Genomic DNA, 27,618 nt, shown 5'->3' with positions numbered 1-27,618 from the left:
TTTTAGGTTCTCAAAATTCTCGTCCTCTTGTATGAGATCTGCTCCTTCGTCAAGAAATTCAGCAGACGTAGCTCCAGCCTCCGTAAAGTTCACGAGGGGTTCGATATATATTGTAATTCGATGCGTGTCTAAAACTCTTGGCTCAACTTTCAGGGTAATGTTGGTTGTATCAGACATAGGAGCCGCTGATGTTAGTGAAGCTAATAACATAATCATCCACATTTTTCCGAATATAGTAGTTTCTTCAAACATTTTTGCAAGAATGAATCACGTTTCTAGTATCTTACTAGGCTGCTTTGGTGTTTCAGAATAATTTCTATGAATAAAAACACTGAAAATCCAGTAAATAATTTTCCTTCACTGCTGGAAAAAAGATATCTTAAAAAACTTAATTTCGTTGTGTTTTTCAAGTATAACTTCTGGGACTTATATCTTTGAGACACCAGACCTCACTATCGGCACTTAACATGACACCCGTCTTTTATCTATGCAAGATAGTAATTCCCTTTAAAATTACGATGAGATGCCATGTCGTATATTCTTAATAATTATCCCCCAAAAAAGGTATATTGAAATTAAGGAAAAAATAGATACAGATCTATCTCATCGATGTAGTTCAAGCAAATATATAAGAGGGAAGTTTTTATAGCATCCAAATGATCCAATGTATCATTAAAATAATAAAAAATTGAATTGGTATAAACCTCAACTGGCAACTCTTTAAATGCGGGTATTCCAAATGACTAGGAGACGTCGTGACGTCATTATAATAATTAATAATTGCCAAGACAATACTTCAAGAGCATCCGGAGCCTTGAAACTTCTAATGACTGTATAGCATCCGGATAACATACATAGTAATAATGATAATTATCATAATTAAAAAAAAATGATATCTCGTTTCATAGATTAACAACAGCATATGCAGCCGTTTCTAATCTACTGCAGGACAAAGGGCTCAGACATGTCCAAGGTTTGATCAGTTTTCATCTGGGAGACTTTAGTCTGATATTAATGAATGTATTATAAAATTCGTATGATGGCACGGGCTCTTTCTCACAAATGAGCAATCGGAAATGGTTTCTGAAGTTTAACAGAATCATTTTAAACTTCATGAAATGATAAATTCTAACAAATTTAATATTGTAGTTGTAAATATGTTTGTATTTATAGTTATTTTTCGTGAAGTGTACCCATGCCGTCAATACTGAAGGAAATTAACAGACGTATGGACATTATTACCATCTCAAGCTTATCAAATTACCTTAATTCAAATTGAACTGAGAGTATTTATTACCAGTATACATTCGTTTTGCCTTTTTATTATGCACAGAAGAAGAAGATGAAGACAAAGAAGAAGAAGAAGGTGAGGATAAAGATGATGATGAAGACGAACGAGAGAGAGAGAGAGAGAGAGAGAGAGAGAGAGAGAGAGAGAGAGAGAGAGAGATAATATTTTGGTTTAATCAATTTATTGCACCCATTTGAGAGAGAGAGAGAGAGAGAGAGAGAGAGAGAGAGAGAGAGAGAGAGAGAGATAATATTTTGGTTTAATCAATTTATTGCACCCATTTGAGAGAGAGAGAGAGAGAGAGAGAGAGAGAGAGAGAGAGAGAGAGAGAGAGAGAGAGAGAGAGAGAGAGAGAGAGAGAGAGAGAGAGAGAGAGATAATATTTTGGTTTAATCAATTTATTGCACCCATTTGAGAGAGAGAGAGAGAGAGAGAGAGAGAGAGAGAGAGAGAGAGAGAGAGAGAGAGAGAGAGATAATATTTTGGTTTAATCAATTTATTGCACCCATTTGAGAGAGAGAGAGAGAGAGAGAGAGAGAGAGAGAGAGAGAGAGAGAGATTTTTTATCAATTTATTACGCCCATTTGGGTATTTTGAGAGAGAGAGAGAGAGAGAGAGAGAGAGAGAGAGAGAGAGAGAGAGAGAGAGAGAGAGAGAGAGAGAGAGAGAGCCCAACCCCTACAGGAAAAATCCACTTATAGGAATGCTCCCCATTCAACTTCCAGGATCTATAACATACCACATTCAGTTAACTAACAGATAAACACAAAAAAACCTTGATTCTACTACAATCTCTAACATTATTATAATTTTAATTCATTCGGAAATAATATTACAAACGATTTCCTTATTATTTTTTTTATATTTTTAACTGACGTCATATTTCCCTGTTTCTTAATTGACGGAGGTGTTAATTACTTAATAGTCCTCTCTAGCGCCCTTGGGAATGACCTGGGAGGACGTGAAAGATGGGTGGGGGATTACCAATACTAACAAATACTCCACACCATTCCCTCTAGGTTGTCTGCACGACTATGTCTCATACACACACACACACACACACACACATATATATATATATATATATATATATATATATATATATATATATATATATATATACATATATATATATATATATATATATGTGTGTGTGTGTGTGTGTGTGTGTGTGTGTGTGTGTTAGTGCGTTTGCCTTCTGGGTTACATTCACAGATTCACTAGAAAAAGGGTCTTAACTTTTCTTTTCGTTGCTTTAATACATACATACATTACAATCACACACACACACACACACACACATATATATATATATATATATATATATATATATATATATATATATATATATATATATATATATATGTGTGTGTGTGTGTGTGTGTGTGTGTCCTATCCACACCCTTCATTCTACGCTGAACAGCCAAGTAACATTTGCAATGTCACCTTAAGATAAAGCCACACGACCGGAAAGAGCCTAAATTAAGACTTAAAATAGCAATGCCGGATATGACGTCACAAACCTATTGTTTTGATAAGGGAAGACGTCAGTCACACTTGCCATTTGTAAACAATCTTTGGTTTCCTCCTCAAGGAATGAACTTTGTTTTACATGGGAAATTCCATATGAATAATATCTCGTTTGACTGTCTTCCCCCAAGGCGTCATCTGTTATTTTCTTATTAATTATTCAATTGTCTATATTTAAAATATTTCAGAACTAGAAGTGTTTCCTGCAAAAAGGCCATGAGATAGAAATAGGTTTTCCCTCTAAACTGAATGGCATTTTTTTACATGACACCTTTCTCACTTTCTCTTATTATTATTATTATTATATTATTATTACTTGCTAAGCTACAACCCTAGTTGGAAAAGCAAGATGCTATTAGCCCAGGGGCTCCAACAGGGAAAATAGCCCAGTGAGGAAAGGAAACACGTAAAAATAAAATATTTTAAGAACAGTAACATTAAAATAAACCTTTCCTATATAAACTATAAAAACTTTAACAAAACAAGAAGAGAAATTACATAGAATAGTGTGCCCGAGTGTACCCTCGAGCAAGAGAACTCTAACCCAAGACAGTGGAAGACCATGGTACAGAGGCTATGACACTACCCGAGACTAGAGAACAATGGTTTGATTTTGGAGTGTCCTTCTCCTAGAGGAGCTGCTTACTAGGTTTAATGTCAGCGACATCAAGGTGAAATTACTCGGGAAATACAGAGGAAGACAGAAAATCCTACATTTTGTTACAGATATAAAACCCTTCAAATCATATAATACTAGGAGATCCTATAAGCCCAGGGTCTCCAACATTGAAAATAGCCCTGTGAGGAAACAAGGAAATAAGAGAATTAATTAACAATTGAAATGAAATATTTAAGAACAGTAACAAAAATTGAAATAAATTTTTATAAATTATAAAAACTTCAAAATAATCAAAGGAAGAGAAATCGGATAGAATAGTGTCCCCGAGTATACCCTCAGACATGAGAACTCTCCCAAGACAGTGGAAGACCATAATACAGAGGCTATGGCCCTACCCAAAACTAGAGAACAATGGTTTGATTTTTGAGTGTCCTCCTAGAAGAGCTGCTTACCATAGCTAAAGTCTCTCTTCTACCCTTACCAAGAGGAAAGTAGCCACTGAGCTATTACAGTGCAGCAGTTAACCCTTTGAGAGAGAAGAATTGTTTGGTAATCTCAGTGTTGTTAGGTGTATGAGGACAGAAGAGTGTGTGTATAGAATAGGCCAGACTATTTGGTGCGTGTAGGCAAAGGAAAAATGAGCGTAACCAGAGAGAGGGATCCAATGTAGTACTGTCAGGCCAGTCAAAGGACCCAATAATTCTCTAGCGGCAGTATCTTAACGGGTGGATGGTATCCTGGACAATGAATGTTAATGTTAATGAAGGGAATGAAAATTAACATTAAGGGTTACAAACAATAAACTAAAGCCAGCTCTAGAGAATACAGGTGTATCCCATATCAAATAAAAATAGAAGGAAAATGGCAAAGAAGTCTAGTAAAATTTGGGGCAAGTTATGATAAAGAATCTTTGTTGGAAGGGACTAAAAGCAAGGGAACTAACCAAACAAGTAATACAGAGTTTAAAAATAGATAACCAAGTGTAAAAGAATAATACTAAATGTCAAAAGGTATACAACATGCTATGACCATGAAAGATTTGTTATATCATTCTACTCTAGGGACATGAAAAACATGTTTTTATACCTGAGATATACTTTTGAGAGTAGCAGGAATAGCAGGCCTATCCTCTATGAAATAATCAAGGATCATCTTAAAAATGAAAGAATATGACAATTTAAACCTTAATCTAAATAAGATTGGTTATGAAAAAGACAAATATAAAATAAATTGCAAACAATTAGAAAAAAATGGGACATGGAATTCAATCATAAAACAACAATGAATATCTAACTTGAATAAAACACTATGCCATGTCTGTTGATCTTGGATATTAAAATCAATAATTATATGCATTGTAAACTTGTATATTTAAAAAGTGCGAAAGCTCCTGCTATTTTTAAATATAAAACGCATATAATTATGGATTTTGATACCCAATGAATGTCTATTAGAAAACATAATAAAATAATGAATGAATTTATTATGATGATAATAAAGAGACCATGTTGATAAACTAAGCACACTTAAGTTAAAAGAGAAAACAAAATGTCTATGTGAAGAAATAAATGAGATTTCAGAGGATTTTTCGTCTAACCTTACCTGACCAAGGATGCCATTTACCTTACTGGATGTATGGATTTTGGCTATATAATACTACGCTGGGCCCTGTGAGTCCATTCACCACCCTAATGCAACTTTTGTTAAATCCTGCAGTTCCACCATGAAGTAAAAGTTAGAAAAGTTTGGGCAGGAAGATGGAAGAAGTGGGAAAGGAGACAAAGTAGAATATAAAACTAAGTGCAGCAAGGGGTCGAAGGAACCCTCAAATACTGCTTGCGACAGCACTACCACATTACGGGCTCATGTACTAAGGGGTTGATTGCCTTAATGGTTCATCTTATGATTATTTCTAGCTATTTCGTTGTCTAATCCTTTGCTTTCCTCTTCACTTTCCACTGCCAACGAGTTCCACCCGAGCCCTATTCGCTGCTTCCCCATTACCCATTTTTTACTAAGCCCATACAGTCCCAATTTTGATTCTTATTACGCAAGTACTCTATCACTGCGTCACTTCTAATTTCTTTATTTGCAAGGCTCTCATGCAGCGAGATCCCCAAATGGAACTTCAGCATCCTCATTTCTCTTTACTACAGCTTCTGTTACTCCTCCTTCATTAATGGCCCATGTTTCCGAGCCTTATATCATCCCTGCCCTAATTATGGTACAATAGATCCAGAATTCTAGTTCATTTGGTATCCTTTCCCCATACACTACTCCTCCCATCCATCCCCCTTATGCCCAAGCTACCTTTATCCTAGTTTCAATATCAGCTTCACGCCCTTATTCCTGTGGTTCACAACTGCAAAGGAACGTAGTTGCAAAACTTTAACCATTGTCTGTCCTGGATAAAAGATTGATTTCTGAAAATTAAAAATGTTTGAAACACACAAAAACATAGATAGAACCTATTTTCATCCTCAAATACTCCTGATTGAACACAAATTACAGGTCTATACTATTGGAACAACCACAAGAAAATGATAACTACCAAAGGAGAAGCGACGTTGATGCAGATACATTTCTTCTGCTGACCATATATTTGATGTAACCTAGTCCCCCAGGTGATAGCCCCACCTGTCCTTCAATGTACTTGGGAACAGTTGCAAGTTTAGAAGTGGGGAGTAGAGAGGGATTTCCCTGGTGAGGTTTTCCTTTTCCAGCCATAAGGAAAGTTAGGGCTGTACCTCCTGTTCCGCTGGAACAAGATGGAATGAGAGATCTCTGTAGACTAACCAGTAATCCCCCAATATTACTGAAAGGAACTCTAGTGATGTCCATGACTCCCCTGAGGAATGAGCTTCTCGAGTAAAGGTGGTCAAGAAGACTTTGCCAACATCGAGCTGGAAGTAGTCTGGACAGAACAGTCACTCCACCTCACTGTGCTTGCTGATTCAATTGTCTGATGGAAAGAATTGCTTCTGTTGTCTATAAACATAGCTAGATCCTTCAACTTCTGATTGGGTGCGAGATGTAACTGTCACCAGTTCATCACGATATCCAGATTGTGACAAGGGCTCCAACAGGGAAAATAATCCAGTAAAGAAAGGAAATAAGAAAAAAAATAGTGTGTGCCCGAGTGTACTTTTAAGCAAGAGAACTCTAATCAAAGACAGTGCAAGACCATGGTACAGAGGCTATGGCAATACTGTACCAAAGACTAGAGAAAAATGGTTTAAGTTTGGAGTGTCCTCCGAGAAGAGCTGCTTACCATACCTGAAAGTGTCTCTTCTACCCTTACCAAGAGGAAAGTAGCCACTGAACAATAGCAGTGCTGTAGTTAACCCCTGGAGTGAAGAAGAATTTTTCAGTTATCTCTGTATTGTCAGGTGTATCAGGAAAAAGAAGTGTGTAGAGAATTGACCAACTACTCAGTGCATGTGTAGGCAAAGGAAAAATTATCCATAACCAGAGATACAACGCAGTACCATCTGGCAAGTCAATGGACCTATTAACTCTCTGGCAGTAGTATCTCAATGGGTGGCTGGTGCCTTGGCAAACCTACTACTTGAAAAACAAGACCTTAAAGTCAAAAGCTAGCAGGGTGATATAAATCTTGGACAGGGATAAAGTCTGAAGAGTAACTGCGGATTTCTCAAACTTTTCATAAACAGAATTACACAAATTAGGAAGATTAGCCGACTGGAATTCATATATGCCAGTAGACACAAGAAAGGTTCTTTACTGTCCGAGTCTCATGTACTGTACTGTTAATGATCAGAATATAACTACTCCATCCTAGTTAAGTGAGTAAAAAAATTGCAGCAGCTCAGGCTTCATGAAAAGGAGTATCTAAGGTTGTGCTGTTGTGGCATTCCCCACCTAAATAAGCTGTTTGGCAGAACTAACCTCCTTCACAGCCTAGGAAGACGTAAAAACAGCTGCATCAGATGTCTTGGGTACCCAAGTGTCAGCCATGAAAAGTGGAGAATTTTCAAAAGCAGCAGCTGGAGAGATGGGAAAGCTTTCTCGTGACTCCATATTGTCTTGGTCACAGAAAGGAAACAATTACAAGAAAGCGGTAGATGACAAGTTTGAAAATCTTTGCTATAGCAAGGTCAGAAAAGATTGCCAGGGGAACTGTTGAGACTAAAGTGCAGATGAAATGGGAGCAGATAGGTTAATTGGATGTGTAATCCAAGAAATCAGAGCAGATTTGCTAGTTGTAAAAGCAAGAACACAAGTCATACAGTAGTTAACACGAGCAAGTCTGTCTTGGTATGAGCAAAAAGATCAGATATTCAAGGTTTCATTCTAGGCATTAATGCACACAAGTTGCACGAGCCATCATTGCAAGTTAATACAACCCATTAAAGTAGGTGTTAAACCAGCCATAAACACCTCAGTACAAATTGATGTACTCACAGTTACAGCCTTGGACCAGGAGTATGGAATATATAACTAAATGCAGGTGGATATATCTTGGGAACCACAGCATCCACATGGTAGCTGATTAAAGTAGCTGGAAAGCCTTTGGTTATGGTAAACGATACTCCAGGTATCTATGCACCCTTACTTACCTAGGTTGTAAAAATAATGTGACAAATCTTGATAAAAATGTACTAGTTAATTCAGCTAAAGTTTTCTCTAATTATAATACAATATTCAATATCTTGCTGCATGTCACCTTGAACCACAGAGTGAACTAAAAGTGGAGACTTACAGTGGGAAGAAAAAATTATTAATGAAAAGGGAATAGGAACATGAGAGAGGGATTAGGATAGGGCTTAGACCTTACAACAATCTTTGAGTACAGTACCTACTTCCTTCTTTATCAGATTCCTTTCTAGCTCTTTTACTACCTTCGTCTTTACCTTTCCTGATTCAATAAAGTTAACATTTCATGCTCTGACAATCCTTGACATTCCTCACACTTATCTTCTAAATTGCCTTCCTTATCTCTACAAACCACATTCTTATACTGTGTACATTATGCTACACTACATGTGTCTTACAAACCCTTGCACAGAACCTAACTATTGAAATCAGATGGTGAGAATATCAATCTGGCTCCATAGGTAAAGACACAAACAATAAGTAATCAATATCTCATAATCATAAAAGTCTCATTGAGTTGTAACAAGGTGTTACCATGTTGGCAAAAGAAAGCATAAGAATAGATTTGTCAACAAATGCTAATTAGGACACACCTGCAGTGAGGTGCAAACACACTATGAATACTGAAGAAGACTAGCTGAAATAAGGAAAACAGTACTGAACCATAAGTCATTGATCACATTAATTTTACCTTTCTTTCATTCCACTTCCACTGCAAACAGTATCTACCAAGATTATCATCTAATGTAGCACTAAATATGATTAGCATTTATTTTCAAATCGAGTCATATTTTAGATATGGTTCATGTACTGCCATCTGTGTACCTTATCAAGAACAATGAATATCTAATGGGTCCTGACTTCTATTATTTTAATTAAATTAATCCCTCAATCACTAAACATACATTTTCAATGAGGACGAATATACAGCCAAATTGTGGTTAAGGGAACGGTTCCAGCTGCAGCTATGCTACTCCAAAGTCTTAAGCTAAGTTGCCTAGCTTATGCAAACACACACAATACTAATGCATAAAACCAAAAGAAATAAGTACTGTATACCAGATTGCAGTATACAATATGTGTTAAGAACAAAACATACAACTTTAGCAAGCAAAATAAACTATCAAACTCAAAAATTTCACATCATGAGAGCCTAACTTAAAAACATATTTATGATTAAGTACTGTACTGTACTGTACTTTGAAGTACTATAAGTATACCATCACACACAGGCAACTAAATGATGCAATATATGTTGGTATGAATAAAAAAATTAATGCTGTATATAAATAAGAACAATGAAACTAACCTTTGCAGTTGCACAATGGACGTATTGTCGAACACTACAGGTAATGCGGCAGACTCCCGTTATTTCAATTTTCTTCTTGTTCCACTTTCTTTGCTACAGTAGTATACAGCATAAGTATAAGCCAACGGGTCACATATGAACATTATTATGATTACAAGCATATATACTGTATATGATGTTACTGTATATAATCTATGAGGTGAAAGGTACAATACTACACAAGTTATGGATTTTGAATAATCATAAATTTTCTTAAAATTACTCTCCCTCTCACACACATATTCAATTACTTTTGAAACTTACCTGAAGATAGCATCCACTGTGGCTAGTGGTACTGAAGAGACACTGATACACCATCTCATGTGTGCTAGTTCCCTAATATTAACAATTCCAAGTGTTAGAAGAGGTTCAAGATTTGGGATGATCCATAATAAGCGAGGTATTGGACTCTGGATCAACTGGTAAACAAGACGAGGGGAGTGAAATTGGAACAACGATGGCAGATGTACTGGACTATAGACTTAACATAGATGATGGTTCTAATGGATGATCAGTTAAGTGATGATATCGGATGTTGTGGTACGCAGCTTGAAGAAATCATTGCAGATAGAAGAACTGTTGCTCATGTAACCTGACGATGTTGGTCCTTGCAGTACAAAGAAAATGGACCAAGATGCCCCTAAGCATTCCCTCTTATAAGTTGATTGGTCGGAAAACATGAAGAGGATAATTATCTAGTGTAGACCTTGCTGAACCTGTTGACATTTTTGTCATCTTCAGCAGCATCCTGGATAGCAGTTATGATCTCCTTGTTACGAAAACTCCCAGCTTCATTCAACCACTGACAAATGCACTCTCAGACATTCGTTAATTGCTGTTAAGAGTTCACAGCCTCAAACCCTGGAAAATTGACGGAAGACTACTTCGCATACAGCCTACAGCAAACACATTCCAAAGTGGTAAGAGCTGAGGTATCATTCCAGGCTATAGGCCACTTGTAAATCACCAACTTGAAGAAATACAGTACGGTAGTTACAAAGTTTCTGCAAAGTCCATGCTAAATGAGTATCTGGGATGCTGTTCCTGGTCTTTCTCATTGAACTCAACCATTATTTCTATTCAAAATTTGCATTAATAACACCTCTGCCAACAATAATAACCTGCTTCACTGAATGAAAGATAGAAGTAATGTTAGGACAAAAGAAAAATGAAACCTATATGGCTGTCTTTAGCAGCCAACTCTTATTTGACAAGATATACAGTTCCAATGTCACTTGATGCATTTATGTAGTTTGAATACATTTCACAAGGTATAAAGTTTTTAATAAATTTAATAAACAAATACATTTCTGGCTTCACTTGAAAAACTTCACTTTAACCTAGTAGGTTTCTCGTCTTTTACAGTACATAAACAGAATTTATAACTTAACTACTGACTCGTCTGAAGACAAATTTTCAAATTTACAACCACCTGTACACTTACATCACAATCACTTCATGTTATGGAGAATTTTCTTATTACATAAAAAGGTTAATCAAATCATCATTGTATACAGCATATATATTGGTTTACATCTACTGTAATATGTACAAAAATATACATAAATAAAGGACACCTAACACAGCTAGGGATATACATTATGTACATCATACACACTTTGAGGTCAAGAGTTATTAGTTAGTGGTATGCTGAAAATATGTTGTGCAATTGAACCACTAAACCTTGAACTGGAAGCGAGATCTGTCATATATTCAATATAGTAATACTGCTAAACAAAAGATACTTATATGTACAAAATAGTAATGAGATTTTAGTGGAATTTTGTTTGCCAATGAATGTATGGTACAGCCAGACAAAAAAAAAATTTTTTAATACGGAAATAGTTTATGTTTTTGAGAATTTAACTCGCATTCATATTAAAACTTTGAAATGACTGATAATTATGTTTGTCATTAAAGTCTTGAGAGGTAGTTGTTCAAATTTTGTTTCATTATTGAAAACATCTTTTTAAAATCCCATTCTGTATTTCATGAAGATTTTAAAATATTGTTCATTTCATAAACAGCACATCTTAAAATATTGTTTATTTCATAAACAATAAATCTATTAAAAAAAATCTATACAAAACCATTATTGAATCGCATATCAAGAAAGGTCAGTTATTATATCTCGGTTCAGATTTCAGATTTTTCTTCTGTAATTTGAAATGTCCAAAAAGAAAATAACATTTGTACAAAGGTTTTATCGTTAAAATTTCCTAATCATACAATGTCAATCTGAATTTTTCTTACCATGCAATGTATACCTAAAAATATAAGTGTTTGGTATTGCTGGATCAATGTCACACAACTGTTCAGCTTACTATATAACCAATTTCAAACTTCCTTCCATCAAATGTGGCATACTCTATTCGCAGAACACTTGCATCCGTCAAAAACTTATTCCAGGGATCAAAACATTACAAGTCTTACACGGTGAAACCTCTGCCACCTGGAATGATGTTTTTCAAGATCGTTCCTCAATGTCTTCGTAAGGAGATACACAATCAACCAAATAGGTTTTTCAAAGAACAGGTTAGTAGGAACATAGCATTCATAATCATCGTGTTGACCAGGTGTGGTATTACCGAAGAATTTCTAAGTCTAGCCACATTTCTCACAGGTGTAACTCTCTCTGCAATTATTAATAATTGGAACAGATAATTTGCTAAGATTGAAATTTTAATGGAAGTCACATCAAAATAGATTTTGTAATTTAAAATCTAAAACTGATTTTGTAAATAAAAATTAAAACAAAGTTCAAAACTACAGTTTATACAATTCCTGAGTAAAATTGTCATTTCTAAAATACAGATACTGTATAATTTAATTGTACCATTTTCATTGATTTCTTCATTCATTTTTCCAAAATACTGGTACTATACTGTATACTGTAGTTCTTCTTCAACTTCATTGGCACATGAATAACCAATAATATAGTTTTCACATGATTCTCGCCCTACAACATTTATAGTAATTTAAAATTCCTATATCAACCAGATGATGGATGAAGTCACAAAAATAAATTTCCATCTTCTCTGAAAAACAGCTTTCCAATATAAAAATCTGGAGCAAAATGTCATTTCTTGTTCACTATATTACTTACAGATAATGACCTTACATAACTGAAAAACGGAGCTTTCCGAGCTACTGTCTTTAATCAACGAACACCCACAGGCACTCTTTACAACACTTCCTTGTCTTCCTCACAAATGCCAAACCTTAACAAGTATCAACTCTCTCGGCTTGTTGAGGGTATAACTGCCATTTCACTGGCACGGTTCTCTCATTAACACTACAATAAACAGTTGTATGATCTATCATCACGATGAAAAATTAACTTTTAATAACAATGTAAGTAACGCTTAAACCTGGGATAAGTGCACACCAACGGGATGTGGCCTGTTCGTATGGTGTGCCGGATAGCCAGACGGCTGTGGAGGGTGATCTTGATTTGCAGGGTTATATTCTTGACAACCATTGGTGGACTTGACTATAGTTGGCACCTGGTTTGGCAAGTGATAGACGTGTCCGTCCTTCTTTCTTAGGTTTCGACGCTGGCAACACAGACCCAAGAAGAATTTCTGCCACAGCAGCACCTATTTAAAAGGAAACTCAGTTTCTATAATACTGTAACTGCAATAATTATCCTGTGAACTGTGTTCAAAGGAAAAAAAAGACAAGATCAAAGAACATAAAACAATCTTAATAGCAAAGAAATGATTGTGGGTTCAGTGTCGACTCCTGTTCTACATTTAACCTATGAAACAACTGTGACATCCCTCCAGTAGCTTTTATCTGCTACTCATAGTATAATATCCTTCCCTTTGGTCACATCATCAATTACAGATTTGACTGATCCTTATGATAACCTACATTTTAAAAGTAAAATGAATTATTTCAATACTTCCCTGAAGTTCAAGTGTTGTTCATTCTTTGATGGACAGCATTGACTAAAATTAAGAAAATAAAAATACTTGGCATGATGTACGTTAAGCCATCTGTCCCACCAAAGAGGATTCTCATTTATTCTTTAGTATAGCAACTGTGAAGAAAATCAGAGGCACCGTGAGTTGGGAGGCAGGTGTGAACTTACATGTACTCCATATGGTTATTAAAATAACCAATCTTAGTTTAAAAATTAAGTTTATTTCAATAAAACTTCCCTGAAATCATGTGCTGCATACCACACTACCTGGGTATTATCATTATTACTAGGTAAACTGCAACTCTAGCCTCCTGGCTAGTACAATGGTAACGTGTTTGCCTAGCATGTCGCATGGCAAGAGATCGATCCCCGCCCAGGACCGTGAGTTTAAGCTGTTTACTGGGGAGGCTACTGCTGTGGTAGGGCACCACAGTGGGGGGTTGGGCTTGCCCGGCTAACGATCTGGTTAGCATCTATTCTGATGGAACCGGAACTGAAACCAGTCACCTTTAAAAGCAGGATGCTATAAACCCAAGGGGTCCAACAGGGAAAATAGCCCAGTGAGGAAAGGAAATAAGCAAACAGATAAAATAGTGTGCCTGAGTATACCCTCAAGCAAGAGTACTCTTAACTCAAGGCAGTGGAAGATGATAGAGGCCATGGCACTACCCAAGACTAAAGAACAATGGTTTGATTTTGAAGAGTCCTCCTAGAAGAGAGAGTACCATAGCTAAAGTCTCTCTTCTACCCTTACTAAGTGGAAAGTAGCCACTTAACAATTACAGTGCAGTAATTAGCTCATTGAGTGTAGAAGAAATTTATGCTATTTTAGTGGTGTAAGAGGGTGTGTCCAGCACATACTGACATGGACCTGTCCAATTATATAGAAGCAATTATGAATTAATATAAACATTTATCTGTTATACGTCATGTATTGTACAGACACTAGCAAGGCCTTCTCCAGTTTCAAAACTACTGAAGAAGACTGTGTAGCTCCCACTGAAGGCTCATGTCTTTGATGGTCAAAATAGGAAGGAAAAATGTATATAAATCACTTAAATTTAGCAAGAGACATTCTAGACACTAAAAACTGCAATACTGTGTATAAACTGAAAAATCTATTTCTGATTATTCAAATAACCCTCTGCAATGCAGAGAAAATAAAATTATTTTCAATTCCTTTAGCAGTCATTTCTTTAGCATATATCCGAAAATAAACACAAAAAACAGTAACTTCTTCCTTTAGTTTTGAAACCCACAATATATGCATGTAAAATTAACATCGTTTAGCATAATACTATAGAGAGAATGTGACATCATTATTAAGCATTACGCAATCAAGTCGCATACGAGACAAGATGGAGGTAAGCCAAAAATCATAGTGTGACAATTCCTCTTCCTATGACATTAAAAAATACCCTTTTATTTCTTTTTGAATGTCAGCTACCTCCCATAAGTGGGAGAAGTGCCGAAGTAGATAGATAGACGGTAGAAGGTCCTCAAAGTTTTGCAGTAAGGGGACTTTATTTACACTTACCACTATTTACCAATGTCTTCCCTTAGCTGGAGCAAATGGTTTTACTTCTATAAATCAAGAAGGAGTCTTCTCTTATAATTATTATTATTAATTTAGTTGAATTTTTTCTTTAAAGAATAAACAACTCATGAATGCCAGATCTAAAAGTTAAGTTTATTAACATCCAGCTATGGTCAACACTTAAAACACCAAGTACATTATAGAGACTAAGGCATTAAACTTGTTGATAATAGAAAAAAAATATTTATTTCAATGTTACCAAGAAGCTTAAACAAAAATGGATGACTAAAATTTCAAGAGCTGTAAACTAAAGAGTGAACATTATGAACAAAAACTATTAATGAAGACTACGTTAGTATTTTGTTTATCTAATCCAAAAAGACGAAATACACCTACTGTTTTTGATGACCAAATCCACATTCCAGAAGTGATACCAACGACTAAGGACATGAAAATCTTCAACATGAAGATTTCAACAGACGGTATACTCTGTTCTAACGTGCATTCTGAAAAAAATGAAAGACATTATTTCTATTAAGTTCCCCCAATGTTCATATAGGTTCTCTCATTATTACTGTTCTTAAAATATTTTATCTTTCCCAGTTTCCTTTTCTCACAGGGCTATTTTCCCTGTTGGGGCCCCTGGGTTTATGGCATCCTGCTTTTCCAACTAGGGTTGTAACTGAGCAAGTAATAGTAATAATAAAGGTCTTATATCAATGTTTACCCTTAAAATAAAAAAAAATTACCCTTTTCTTTCTTCAATAGACTTGGACCTCTAATAGAAGCAATGAAAATCTATTTTCTAATGGCACTAAGAACAGCTTAGGCATGCCACATCATCTTTCGTCTTTCAGTCGCTGTATCGTTTTAATGTTGGTGCCCCTCGCGCCAGATTGTTTAGTCATTTTGGTTTCTAGTGCTTTTGGATGTTTTCTCCTGGATTTGCTAGTAATTACTGCATAGATTATTCACAGAAATTGTTACATACATACATACATATACCATGGCACTTCCCCCAATTTTGGGGGGTAGCCGACATCAACAAAGAAACAAAAACAAAAAGGGGACCTCTACTCTCTACGTTCCTCCCAGCCTAACAAGGGACTCAACCGAGTTCAGTTGGTACTGCTAGGGTGTCACAGCCCACCCTCCCACATTATCCACCACAGATGAAGCTTCATAATGCTGAATCCCATACTGCTGCTACCTCCGCGGTCATCTAAGGCATCGGAGGCAGCAGCAGGGCCTACTGGAACTGCGTCACAATCGCTCGCCATTCATTCCTATTTCTAGCATGCTCTCTTGCCTCGCTCACATCTATCCTCCTATCACCCAGAGCTTCCTTCACTCCATCCATCCACCCAAACCTTGGCCTTCCTCTAGTACTTCTCCCATCAACTCTTGCATTCATCACCTTCTTTAGCAGACATCCATTTTCCATTCTCTCAACATGGCCAAACCACCTCAACACATTCATATCCACTCTAGCTGCTAACTCATTTCTTACACCTGTTCTCACTCTCACCACTTCGTTCCTAACCCTATCTACTCGAGATACACCAGCCATACTCCTTAGACACTTCATCTCAAACACATTCAATTTCTGTCTCTCCATCACTTTCATTCCCCACAACTCCGATCCATACATCACAGTTGGTACAATCACTTTCTCATATAGAACTCTCTTTACATTCATGCCCAACCCTCTATTTTTTACTACTCCCTTAACTGCCCCCAACACTTTGCAACCTTCATTCACTCTCTGATGTACATCTGCTTCCACTCCACCATTTGCTGCAACAACAGACCCCAAGTACTTAAACTGATCCACCTCCTCAAGTAACTCTCCATTCATCATGACATTCAACCTTGCACCACCTTCCCTTCTCGTACATCTCATAACCTTACTCTTACCCACATCAACTCTCAACTTCCTTCTCTCACACACTCTTCCAAATTCTGTCACTAATCGTCCAAGCTTCTCTTCTGTGTCTGCAACCAGTACAGTATCATCCGCAAACAACAACTGATTTACCTCCCATTCATGGTCATTCTCGTCTACCAGTTTTAATCCTCGTCCAAGCACTCGAGCATTCACCTCTCTCACCACTCCATCAACATACAAGTTAAACAACCACGGCGACATCACACATCCCTGTCTCAGCCCCTCTCTCACCGGAAACCAACCAATCACTTCATTTCCTATCCTAACACATGCTTTACTACTGCTTGCAACAACCTTCCACCAACTCCATATAACCTCATCACATTCCACATTGCTTCCCTATCAACTCTATCATACGCTTTCTCCAGATCCATAAACGCAACATACACCTCCTTACCTTTTGCTAAATATTTCTCGCATATCTGCCTAACTGTAAAAATCTGATTCATACAACCCTACCTCTTCTAAAACCACCCTGTATTTCCAAGATTGCATTCTCTGTTTTATCCTTGATCCTATTAATCAATACTCTACCATACACTTTTCCAACTACGCTTAACAAACTAATACCTCTTGAATTACAACACTCATGCACATCTCCCTTACCCTTATATAGTGGTACAATACATGCACAAACTCAATCTACTGGTACCATTGACAACACAAAACACATATTAAACAATCTCACCAACCATTCAAGTACAGTCACACCCCCCTCCTTCAACATCTCAGCTCTCACACCATCCATACCAGAAGCTTTTCCTACTCTCGTTTCATCTAGTGCTCTCCTCACTTCATCTATTGTAATCTCTCTCTCATTCTCATCTCCCATCACTGGCACCTCAACACCTGCAACAGCAATTATATCTCCCTTCCTATTATCCTCAACATTCAGTAAACTTTCAAAATATTCCGCCCATCTTTTCCTTGCCTCCTCTCCTTTTAACAACCTTCCATTTCCATCTTTCACTGTCTCTTCCATTCTTGAGCCAGCCTTCCTTTTATCTCTTCACTTCTTTCCAAAACTTCTTCTTATTCTCTTCATATGAATGACCTAATCCCTGACCCCACCTCAGGTCAGCTGCCCTCTTTGCCTCACGTACGTTGTGATTTACTTCCACATTTTTCTCTTTATATTTTTCATACTTCTCTATACTATTACTCTGCAGCCATTCTTCAAAAGCCCTCTTTTTCTCTTCCACTTTTACCTTCATTCCACCATTCACTGCCCTTTCCTCATGCTGCCTCCAACAACCTTCTTTCCACACACATCACTTGCAATCCCAACAAAATTTTCTTTTACTAACTTCCACTCCTCCTCTAAATTGCCAGTTTCTCTTACTTTCACTTCGTCATATATCATTTTCAACCTTTCCTGATATTTACTTTTTACCCCCGGGTTTTATTAGCTCTTCAACCCTCATGCAGTAATTACTAGCAAATCCAGGAAAACATCCAAAAGCACTAGAAAACAAAATGACTAAACAATCTGGCATAAGGGGCACCAACATTAAAACGATACAGCGACTGAAAGACAAAAGATGATGCGGCATGCCTAAGCCTGTTCTTAGTGCCATTAGGTAATAGATTCTCATTGCTTTTATTAGAGATCCAAGTCTATTGAAGAAAGAAAAGGGTAATTATTTTATTTTGAGGGTAAACATCGATATAAGACCTATATTATTATTATTATTGTTACAAGGAGTAATTAACTTAATCAGTTATTGTCTATGTCATAAATTGTCAGGCACACTCGCTTGTTTATACACCATTGGATCAATAATCATGGAATCAACAGAATGTGGTTACATGTGATTAGAAAATACAGAATCATTTTCAAATATATTCCTATAAGACTAGCGAGCTCTCAATATTTTTAAACAAGTAACTAGTTCAGGTCTAAAAGCATTGCTCATATTCTTGATTGCTTTAATACCTCTTTTACACGCTGTACTTCATCACTTCATCTACTTTGTTTTACTTGACATGTGTTTGTTGTCACTAACTAAACATTCTATTTCGGCTTTCATTATTTATTATTTTTATCTAATTGAATTTGAATAATTATAGGATATTACTTTTTAATACAGTAAAGTACAGAAGATCAATATCATACAAAATTCATTCAGAAAGCTAAGGCTACAAAATTATATAAACACTTCATATGCAAATGCACTTACACCAAAAAAAAATATAAAAAAACAGTACAGTGCTCGAAACACTAAATACACATATACAGTAGTACTGTGCAGTGTAGTGTATATACTGAATGCTACATAAGTTAACACAAGTAGTCAATGAAGAAATAAGTAGAATGGCAGATGTGGTGAAGATAACAGAATTAATGTGTCAGGACTGAGATTGTTTGGGCACGTGTTGAGGATGAATGGTGGGGAAAGAGTGAGAAGGGCTTGGGAGAATTGAGAATTGAGATTGAGAAAGAAGCAGAGAATCAGATGGTGAGATAAAGTGAAGGATAATATAGAGAGAAGAGGTTTGGTGGAGGAGGAGGCCTTTGAGAGATGACATTGAAGAGTGTGAATCAGGCAACCGACCCTTCAATGTAGGGATAAAAGTGGAGAAGAGGAGTTAATTAACCTTTTTAATTGAAATCTTACTATCAAGGCAGTCCAAAACTATAAGACTCTACTTACTTGCACTGTTTCGTAGACTGGTCGGATACTTTTGCCGATTAATCCCCGAGTGGTGTGACCTGGAACTGCATTCTACGGCTGCATAAGAGGCCAGCATATGCCAATGCTGGCGGTTCATATATTCGTAAACATTACATGCAATGACGCACACTGCAGGGACTGTGTACAGCACGGAAAATACTCCGATGCGTACCATCAGCTTTTCGAGCTTGTTGACATTCGTCGCCATTTGGTACGATGTGGCACTTAGGGGTGGTGACGAACCTAGGGGCGAGAAATATTTTCCAAATGTAGTTATAAAACACTTAAGTCTCTAATAGTAAAAGTCAACAGTTCCATTCTCCTTTATATATTTTGTCTAAAATAGTTTTAATAAAAAGGTCATTAACATATACAGTACCTAGATTACAGGGTAAATATTTGTGTGCTAGTTAGAAGTAAGAAATAGGTTTATACACTAAATATTTCTACTGACCAAGATTAATCAATGGAATGTACCTTAAAAGCAACTAGTTTCATTAAAACCCTTTCATCATATGAGCATACCAGAGTTCTTAATTTCCGCAGATTCACCAGTCTTTCATTGTTGCTCGAGTGTACACTCTGGCACACTATTCTACCTAATTTCTCTTCCTCTTGTTTTTTAAAGTTTTCATAGTTTATATAAGAAATATTTATTCTAATGTTGTTACTGTTCTTAAATTATTTTGTTTTTCCTTACTTCTTTTCCTCACTGGGCTACTTTCCCTGGTGGGGCCCTCGGGCTTATAGCATCCTGCTTTTCCAACTAGGGTTGTAGCTTAGCAAGTAATAATAATAATAATAATAAGATGGTAGTCTCAATATATTACTAAATGTGACCAGGTATCTCTCAATCTCTTTCCTATTTCTACTCGAAATTAAAATCCCATTAATTGCTGTTTACTGTTCCCCAGATGTTTGCAGGAAATCATTATCCTTGCATTTATTACCAATCTATATTTCTCAATCTTTTATTTTATACCTTTTTCATGGAAACACATTCAATGGGAAGAGAGTAATTACTTTTGTTTGTTGATACTATCTCTTGGACTCCCACCCTTTTGAGTGTTTATCAGACTACTATACTGTACCTTTATGTAAATCATGTGTAGCAGTATGTCAAATGCATCCCAGCTTAAGGCTTGCATCCCTGAAAACATTTAAATATTCCTCTTCTTCCCCAATCTAAACAACTCTCCCTACTGCAGGTTACTTTGAGGCATCTCCCTTACCTACATCGAAATAGAGCACTAAAGTACAAGAGAAGACTGTAAAGTTACCATATTTTTGCATGTTAGGAGTCCTACTTATCCAAAATTATTACTTTTCTGAGATTTTAACACTATTACTGTACATTAAAGTAATACTGTAATTTATATGTGATAGCACAGAGCCTCTAGTTAAAATGGATAACAGTTTAAATGAACAAAATCTTTATCACGAGAAACAATATTCAGGTAAATGATTCTGGGACTATGCAAGTCAGTGCTCTTAGGACTACCAGCAAGATGGTTCATTATAATGGTTTGCCAGATGGCCTGTATTCAAGTTTGACACCCTCTGAGAGCAGTAATGTAATGCTGTTCCTCCTATTACTAATTTCAGTGGCTAGAGTATATTTATCTTTCAACCTTGTATTTTACATAATGACTTCAAGCCAAAGTAATAGTGCACTGTGCATATAATATCACGTAAAGTGGGAATGAGAGTAAAGAATAGTTATGTTTCAGCCCCTGGTCTATTTTACCTCTTCATCTCCATGACTCTAATGAGGCCCAGATAGAAGACTAAATGAACCATTTCCATGTTCCAAATCAGCCTGTTACATGCTCATACTAAAAAGGGATTTTGACGAAGGAAAAATCTATTTCTGGGCGAGGAACCTGTGTCGCCCAGTGAAATGCTCATCTAGCACCATTTCTAAGGCATAGTTATTGCTGGATATACCAGAGAAAAAAAAGAGATGCATGGAATGCCAGGAATAAACCTAGCTCGCTCACTCATTGAGTGTCTGTATAGAAAACTGGGGCGTGATTGAACCACGACCATAGATCCCTCACCAATTAGACCTCTTACACAAACTAATAGACTCTTAATATGCTGATGATAATGCCCTTATGATTCACACCTAAAGATTTAAAGCAATGCATCCTAAGACATCATATCCTCAATATACCAAGCATTTGTCTTAAAATAAACAAAACAAATACGAATAGAACATGCATTTCAGTTTCATTAAAATAGTTTACTGTACTTCCAATATAAACCTAGCCCACCTCCTATCATTAATTGTATTGGATAATCTGCTTAAATGGATACCCTTTACCAAACCAGTCTATTGTATTCTAAACACGATGAACTGTATGGTACTGTATATGAAACTTAACGTATTAAAATTTGGGAACTTCAACTTTTTGCAATAGTATGAACGTCTGTCTGACTGATTAGTACTTCTCCCTCTTACTAATATTTTACAGGGTCTTTACTAATTAACAAAATAAACAGTAGTCTGTATTCTTAAATGCAAAATACAAACGTTGCTAAAGATTTTGTGTCGGTCACTGATAGAACAACAATGCAGAGGGGTTGGGTAGCTTATGAAATTAGCACAATGAAACATTCAATAGAATAAATTTCTTCACTAATAATGTACTGCCATTCTACCCATGCTTTATATTGTTAAAACAATGTGAAATATACAGTACAGTGGCAGAGACTTCAATACAGATGACAGATCCTGTAGGAAATTATAGTAAAATGCACTAAGGAAGTAGCATGAATCATTTGCAAGAAGGACATTCCAATTTAATTTTAGTTATAAAGTTATGGATATTTTGTTGCATGACTATTATACATACTGGTAGTCTAATTTAATGTATAAAATAACCACTTGGGTGCAGAAATCTTTGGTTGCATATGAGAATGGAATACAGTAGATTTATTACAAGTCTTTTTTCACTTGACGCAATGAGAATAAATGACTAATATCCATAGTTAAACTTTAATAATAGTTACTGATAATTATAATGTAGTTTTTAATACAGTAGCTGAAGTAATATAAGGACTGGTTTTCTTGGAGAATGCTTGCTGTTCTGTAGACTAACATTACAAAAAAACCATTGCTCATAGACTACACTTGACTGATCAATACTATGTAAGATGCTAGAATTTTTTTTACTTCTATAAAAAAAATAAGCTCTTATATTTTCAGCATCTCTCTCTCTCTCGATCACTGGCTCTCACTAGCAGGAAACTTACTAACTAGAGTACTATATTGAATTTGGAAAATACAATTCGACACATACAGGCATTTAAGATTTGAGCAATCACCTGCCACATAAAATAACTGTAATAGTTCTTGGACACCTAATAGAAAACTCCACAACTTGACGGAGATTTGGAAAAATATCAAGAAATAAATGCAATGCCAAACAATTTTTTCAAGACGAGTGTTGCCACCATACAATTTATGCTAAATAATGTGTGTCTTTTTATTTACACTTGGTTTTAAGATCGAATAAGACAATATACCATGGCACCTCTACCAATTCTGGTAGGTAGTCTATATACAAAAAGGAAAATAAGAGGGAATTTTTCATCCTTGTTCCTCCCTTTCCTAAGAGATATCGAAGAAATTCAATAATTTCAATTTTAGTTCTGGAAAGTTATCAAACTTAGAATCTCCAAGAACTACTTTAATTTCTGTTATAAAAAGAAAGAAAAAGTTAAAGTAACAAAGAAAAACTCACCTGAGTTGCTCTGAGTTACATCTGCTTCATTTTTAATTTCTCTTCGAATTCTGAACAATGCTATGAAGCCCAGAACAATGAAGAAAGTACCCAAGACTAACAGGGACGTAAGAGGTGCAATGACGAATCCCATGTGAGCCCAGTTATTCACGTTTCCTACGTAACACAGACCGATGAGTTCGTCGCCATCAACCTGGAAAAGTTTATAATAAGTTTAATGGATAAATAAAAATCATGCTTTCAGTTACAATATACTATTTAAAGGTTTAAAGGCCGCTCATGAATGGCAGTGGCAAGGACAGTGACAAAGTTACAATATACTATTTAAAGGTTTAAAGGGCGCTCATGAATGGCAGAGGCAAGGGACAGTGACACACTGACCATATATATTTACAGTATATACGTATGGTCAGCGCCCAAGCTCCCTCTCCACCCAAGCTATGACCAAAGAGGAACAGGCAATGGCTGCTGATAATCAGCAGATAGATCTATAGGCTCGCCCAATACCCCCATCCTTAGCTCAAGGATGGTGAGGATGCAGCGACCAAAGAAACTAACGAGTTTGAGCGGGACTCAAACGCCAGTCTGGTGTTCACCGGTATGAGGCGTTACCACATCGGCCACTACAACCATATAAATACTATATAGATTTAATTTCATACGTAAATTTCATGACCCTATTTTAGCGAATTTTAATAACCGAGTTTTAATCTGTATTGTACTTTTTATTCTACAGCGTTTTTTTAAGAATTTATATTTTCAGAAGCTTACATGTTCAAGTTTCTCCATCCATTGTCTAAACTTAAAAGAGTTTTGTTCATAGTTACATGAATTTGTTTTTATGACCCTAAAAAAAAAGTAATATTTGTATGAAAAGTAGCTAAACATTTGTTGATGTTCTTCAGATACAATAACAAAATATTTAAATTTGATCTTTGAAGAATACAGTAAGATCATGGAAGTTTACCGTTACTAAGTAAAATGATCCATGTAAAGAAATAAAATTCTAACAGTCATGCCTTCTCCATCATAAGGCTCCATACTAAACAGTATTCTAGAAGTTTTATTCCAGCTATGATCAGATTGTGGAATGATCTTCCTAATCAAGCAATTGAATTGTTGGAATTTCAGAAGTTTGAACTTGCAGCGAATGTTATGTTGAACAGGCTGACATAAGCCTCTCTTCATAGTTTATATATAAAAGATCTATTTTAACGCTCTTACTGTTCTTTAAATATTTCATATTAATTATTCATTACTTCACACATAGTTTATTCATTTCCTTTTTTTATTGGGCTATTTTTTTCCTGTTGGATCCATTAGGCTTGTAGCATTCTGTTTTCCCACCTAGAGTTGTAGCTTAGCTAGTAATAATAATAATAATAATAATAATAATAATAATAGTGTCAAAGCTAACCTGTCATGTAATATCACTCAAAACAACCTTTGTGGCACACTGTAGATTCTGCAATGAGTTTTAAGCTGTGTTACTTTGGTCTTGGCTTCATTACTTTTAGCATTTTACTGTTTATGCATTGCCTAATCTCTTCGCATTATACTGCTTTAACGTAACCTTGATCCAACTTTCATTTTATTTGAGAACATATCCTTGGTGTGTGAACAATTATTCTAGATACTGTGTTGTCTATTAAACCACTTCATAATAATAAGAACAAATTCTTTGAGTACGAACAATGAGTCTAGATACAGAGTTGTCTTTTAAACCACTTCATAATAATAAGAACAAAGCCTTTGAGTGTAAAAAAAACTCTAGATACAGAGTTGTCTTTTAAACCACTTCATAATAACAAATTCTTTAAGTGTGAACAATTAGTCTAGATACAGAGTTATTTTTTAAACCACTTCATAATAATAAAAATGTTTGTATTTCTTCTATTCAAGCATTTCAATGATAAGCTTCCAGGAGAAAAATTCTAATTGCACCAAAACTAATTCATATAAAAAGGTAAAGTGTCTGGTTTCAGTTCCAGTATCATGAGAATAGATGCTCACCAGAACATCAGCTGGGCAAGCCCAACACCCAAATGTGGTGCCCAAGCACTGCAGTGGCCTCCCCAGTGAACAACTTAAACTCATGATCGATCTGCCGCCATGCGAAATGCTAGGTAAACATATCACCACTGTACTATCTTTTCTTATTACAAAACTGTTCTGATGATTCACAAGACTTATGAGATTCTCACCTGCTTTAATGTCAAGATAAGTATGGTGGATATAGTAGGGAAACCCCAGGCTATTGCGTGGAAGTATGAAGCATAAGCTTGTAGAGCTTCTGAAGACCATTTCTTGCCCGCAGAGAGGAACCACGTGAAAGTTAGGACCACCCACCAAATGCCCGATGCCATGCCAAAGTAATACTGGAAAGAAAAAGCCTCGTCAATATTGGTAGCATGAAATATTCATTAAGAAGCTGGCAATTTACCTTTATAATTATTCGAAACTCCTATTCCATATCATTTGTTTTTGAGCATTTGAACTCTTGGGCAAATTCCAGAAGTTTCTTTAACTAAATTGAGGCACAATTATAATACTTTGATAAAATTTAACCCTGGATATTTCGTCAGGTGCTGCACAACAACACGCCAAAGGCAGCGGGTTTCCCATACCTGCTAAATACAGTACTTGCTTATTCAGATATCTTTCAATACTTATTAACTAATCTAAAAATGGAGTATTTTACTGCTTGCTTATAGTACTAAATTGAAGATGATTATTTTCAAGTTACTAATGCAAAAAAATATTTTTATTACACTTTTCATTGGTTGTACTATTTACTCTACGATGAAAAAAGGGTTCCCTCAAACTTTCTCATTTTGACTTTCCTCATGCTACACTGGGCCTGTTTGAAACGAAATTTGTGAAATTCAGAAGACTTCCATGAATTCTGAACAAATATATCACTTTCATAAACATGAAGAGTAAGTGTAAACAACTGCAAGCGACTCATTTTTTCCTATTTTGGGTTAGAAACACGAAATCCTAATTCCTACTAAAGAACATAACCAATATATATATGTTCGTTATCTAAATATCTACAAAATTGAATCAAAATACCTTAATGAAAACAGACATACTACACATTATGTAACATATAACAAAAACGACAATAAAGCAGAAGTTTCTAGTCAGGACAAAGACCTCATCTTTAAACACATCTGGGGTTTGGCCAGTTTTCATCACCATGCTGGCCAGTGCGGATTGATGATGGTGGGAGACTTTTGTGTGATCACTCACAGCAAACCAACCCAGTTTGGGTGGCCCTGACTAGTATAGATTTACTGATCATGGCAATACACAAACCCTTTCATCACTTAAGGTGTCCCCACTCAGAAAGGGTGTAATGATATAGTACCTGTAAAATAAATGTATTGACACAATACTTGTAAAATAAATGTATTGATACAGTACCTGTAAAATAAATGTAATAATACACCCTGAAGAATGTAAACCTTCCACAGCAAGATGCAGCATTCCATTTGGTGATGTTTCACAAGACAAGACTTCTGAGGGTACAACAAGCCTGTAAATAAAAGAAAAAAAAATGATAAAACTAACAACAATGTTTAATTCACAAAGAGTAAGACTTTCATACTAATTTCTAATGTTTAGAAGACTGTCAAGTGTTGCCATTTTTACGTTACATTGATTCTAAAGATAGAAATGATGTTTGGTGTTAGCAATGAGAAGCTGGAATAGGCCTCGAGATTGTTTAAGGCCTCCCCTCCACCTCAACAAGAGGAAGTACTCTCTACTCTCTCTCTCTCTCTCTCTCTCTCTCTCTCCCTCAATCGCTTTTATACATTTGAGGCATCATAAACCTCTTCATTTACATTTTGGAATTCTGAGTATCTCTTACAACACTATTTTGCCATCTGTGATATTCCATATGTACAATGAATTGAGCTTTGTAATTTTTCATCCTCGCCAAAATATCCACAAGATTACTTTTTTAACAAATTTTCCACTTGCTTCCTCTCACTTACATTACTATCTTACATTTACTCAACATTTTTACAAGCTATTACACTTGATATCAAAATGAAAATTCATTTAAGATAAATACTGTAAGAATCAAAATGTGAAAAATTGACAGTCACTACATGATCAATGAACAGTATAGTATCTGAAGTCTAACAGTTGGAATGTCAAGGGTATTTTATTTCATGCTATTTTAATGAAAAAAAATATGGTCAACACATGGAAAACATACTGTATATGCTTGACAAACTAGGTACATCAAGAGAAAAGTTTTTTTGGACACAGACCCATCTTCCCCATTGCCAGGAGGATTGAGGAATTGCTTCTTAGCAGATGTAGTCTGCAAGAAAGGTGCTATATCAAGCTACTCACCAGCA

The 27,618-nt window shown here is 35.9% G+C and overlaps 2 protein-coding genes across 2 annotated transcripts in view; one reads left to right on the top strand and one right to left on the bottom strand.

The window, feature by feature from the left end:
• Positions 1-27,618, top strand: part of LOC137624743 (uncharacterized) — a 412,156-nt gene that overhangs the window by 342,178 nt on the left and 42,360 nt on the right. The window lies entirely within an intron of this gene.
• The window catches only part of LOC137624733 (frizzled-9-like), a 32,413-nt gene continuing 15,709 nt past the window's right edge, over positions 10,915-27,618 (bottom strand). Inside the window, exons 5-10 of the mRNA XM_068355687.1 lie at positions 26,672-26,783; positions 25,447-25,620; positions 23,243-23,435; positions 19,473-19,736; positions 15,267-15,376; positions 10,915-13,004 (exon numbers count right to left, since the gene is read on the bottom strand). Coding sequence (XP_068211788.1) covers positions 12,771-13,004; positions 15,267-15,376; positions 19,473-19,736; positions 23,243-23,435; positions 25,447-25,620; positions 26,672-26,783 — 1,087 coding nt within the window. The 3' untranslated portion in view covers positions 10,915-12,770. The remainder of the gene's footprint in view (positions 13,005-15,266; positions 15,377-19,472; positions 19,737-23,242; positions 23,436-25,446; positions 25,621-26,671; positions 26,784-27,618) is intronic.

The sequence above is a fragment of the Palaemon carinicauda genome, chromosome 2 (assembly GCF_036898095.1).
Source record: "Palaemon carinicauda isolate YSFRI2023 chromosome 2, ASM3689809v2, whole genome shotgun sequence".
NCBI lineage: Eukaryota > Metazoa > Arthropoda > Malacostraca > Decapoda > Palaemonidae > Palaemon > Palaemon carinicauda.
The sequence above is the reverse complement of the archived record's forward strand: the minus strand, read 5'-3'. Positions and strand labels throughout refer to the sequence as shown.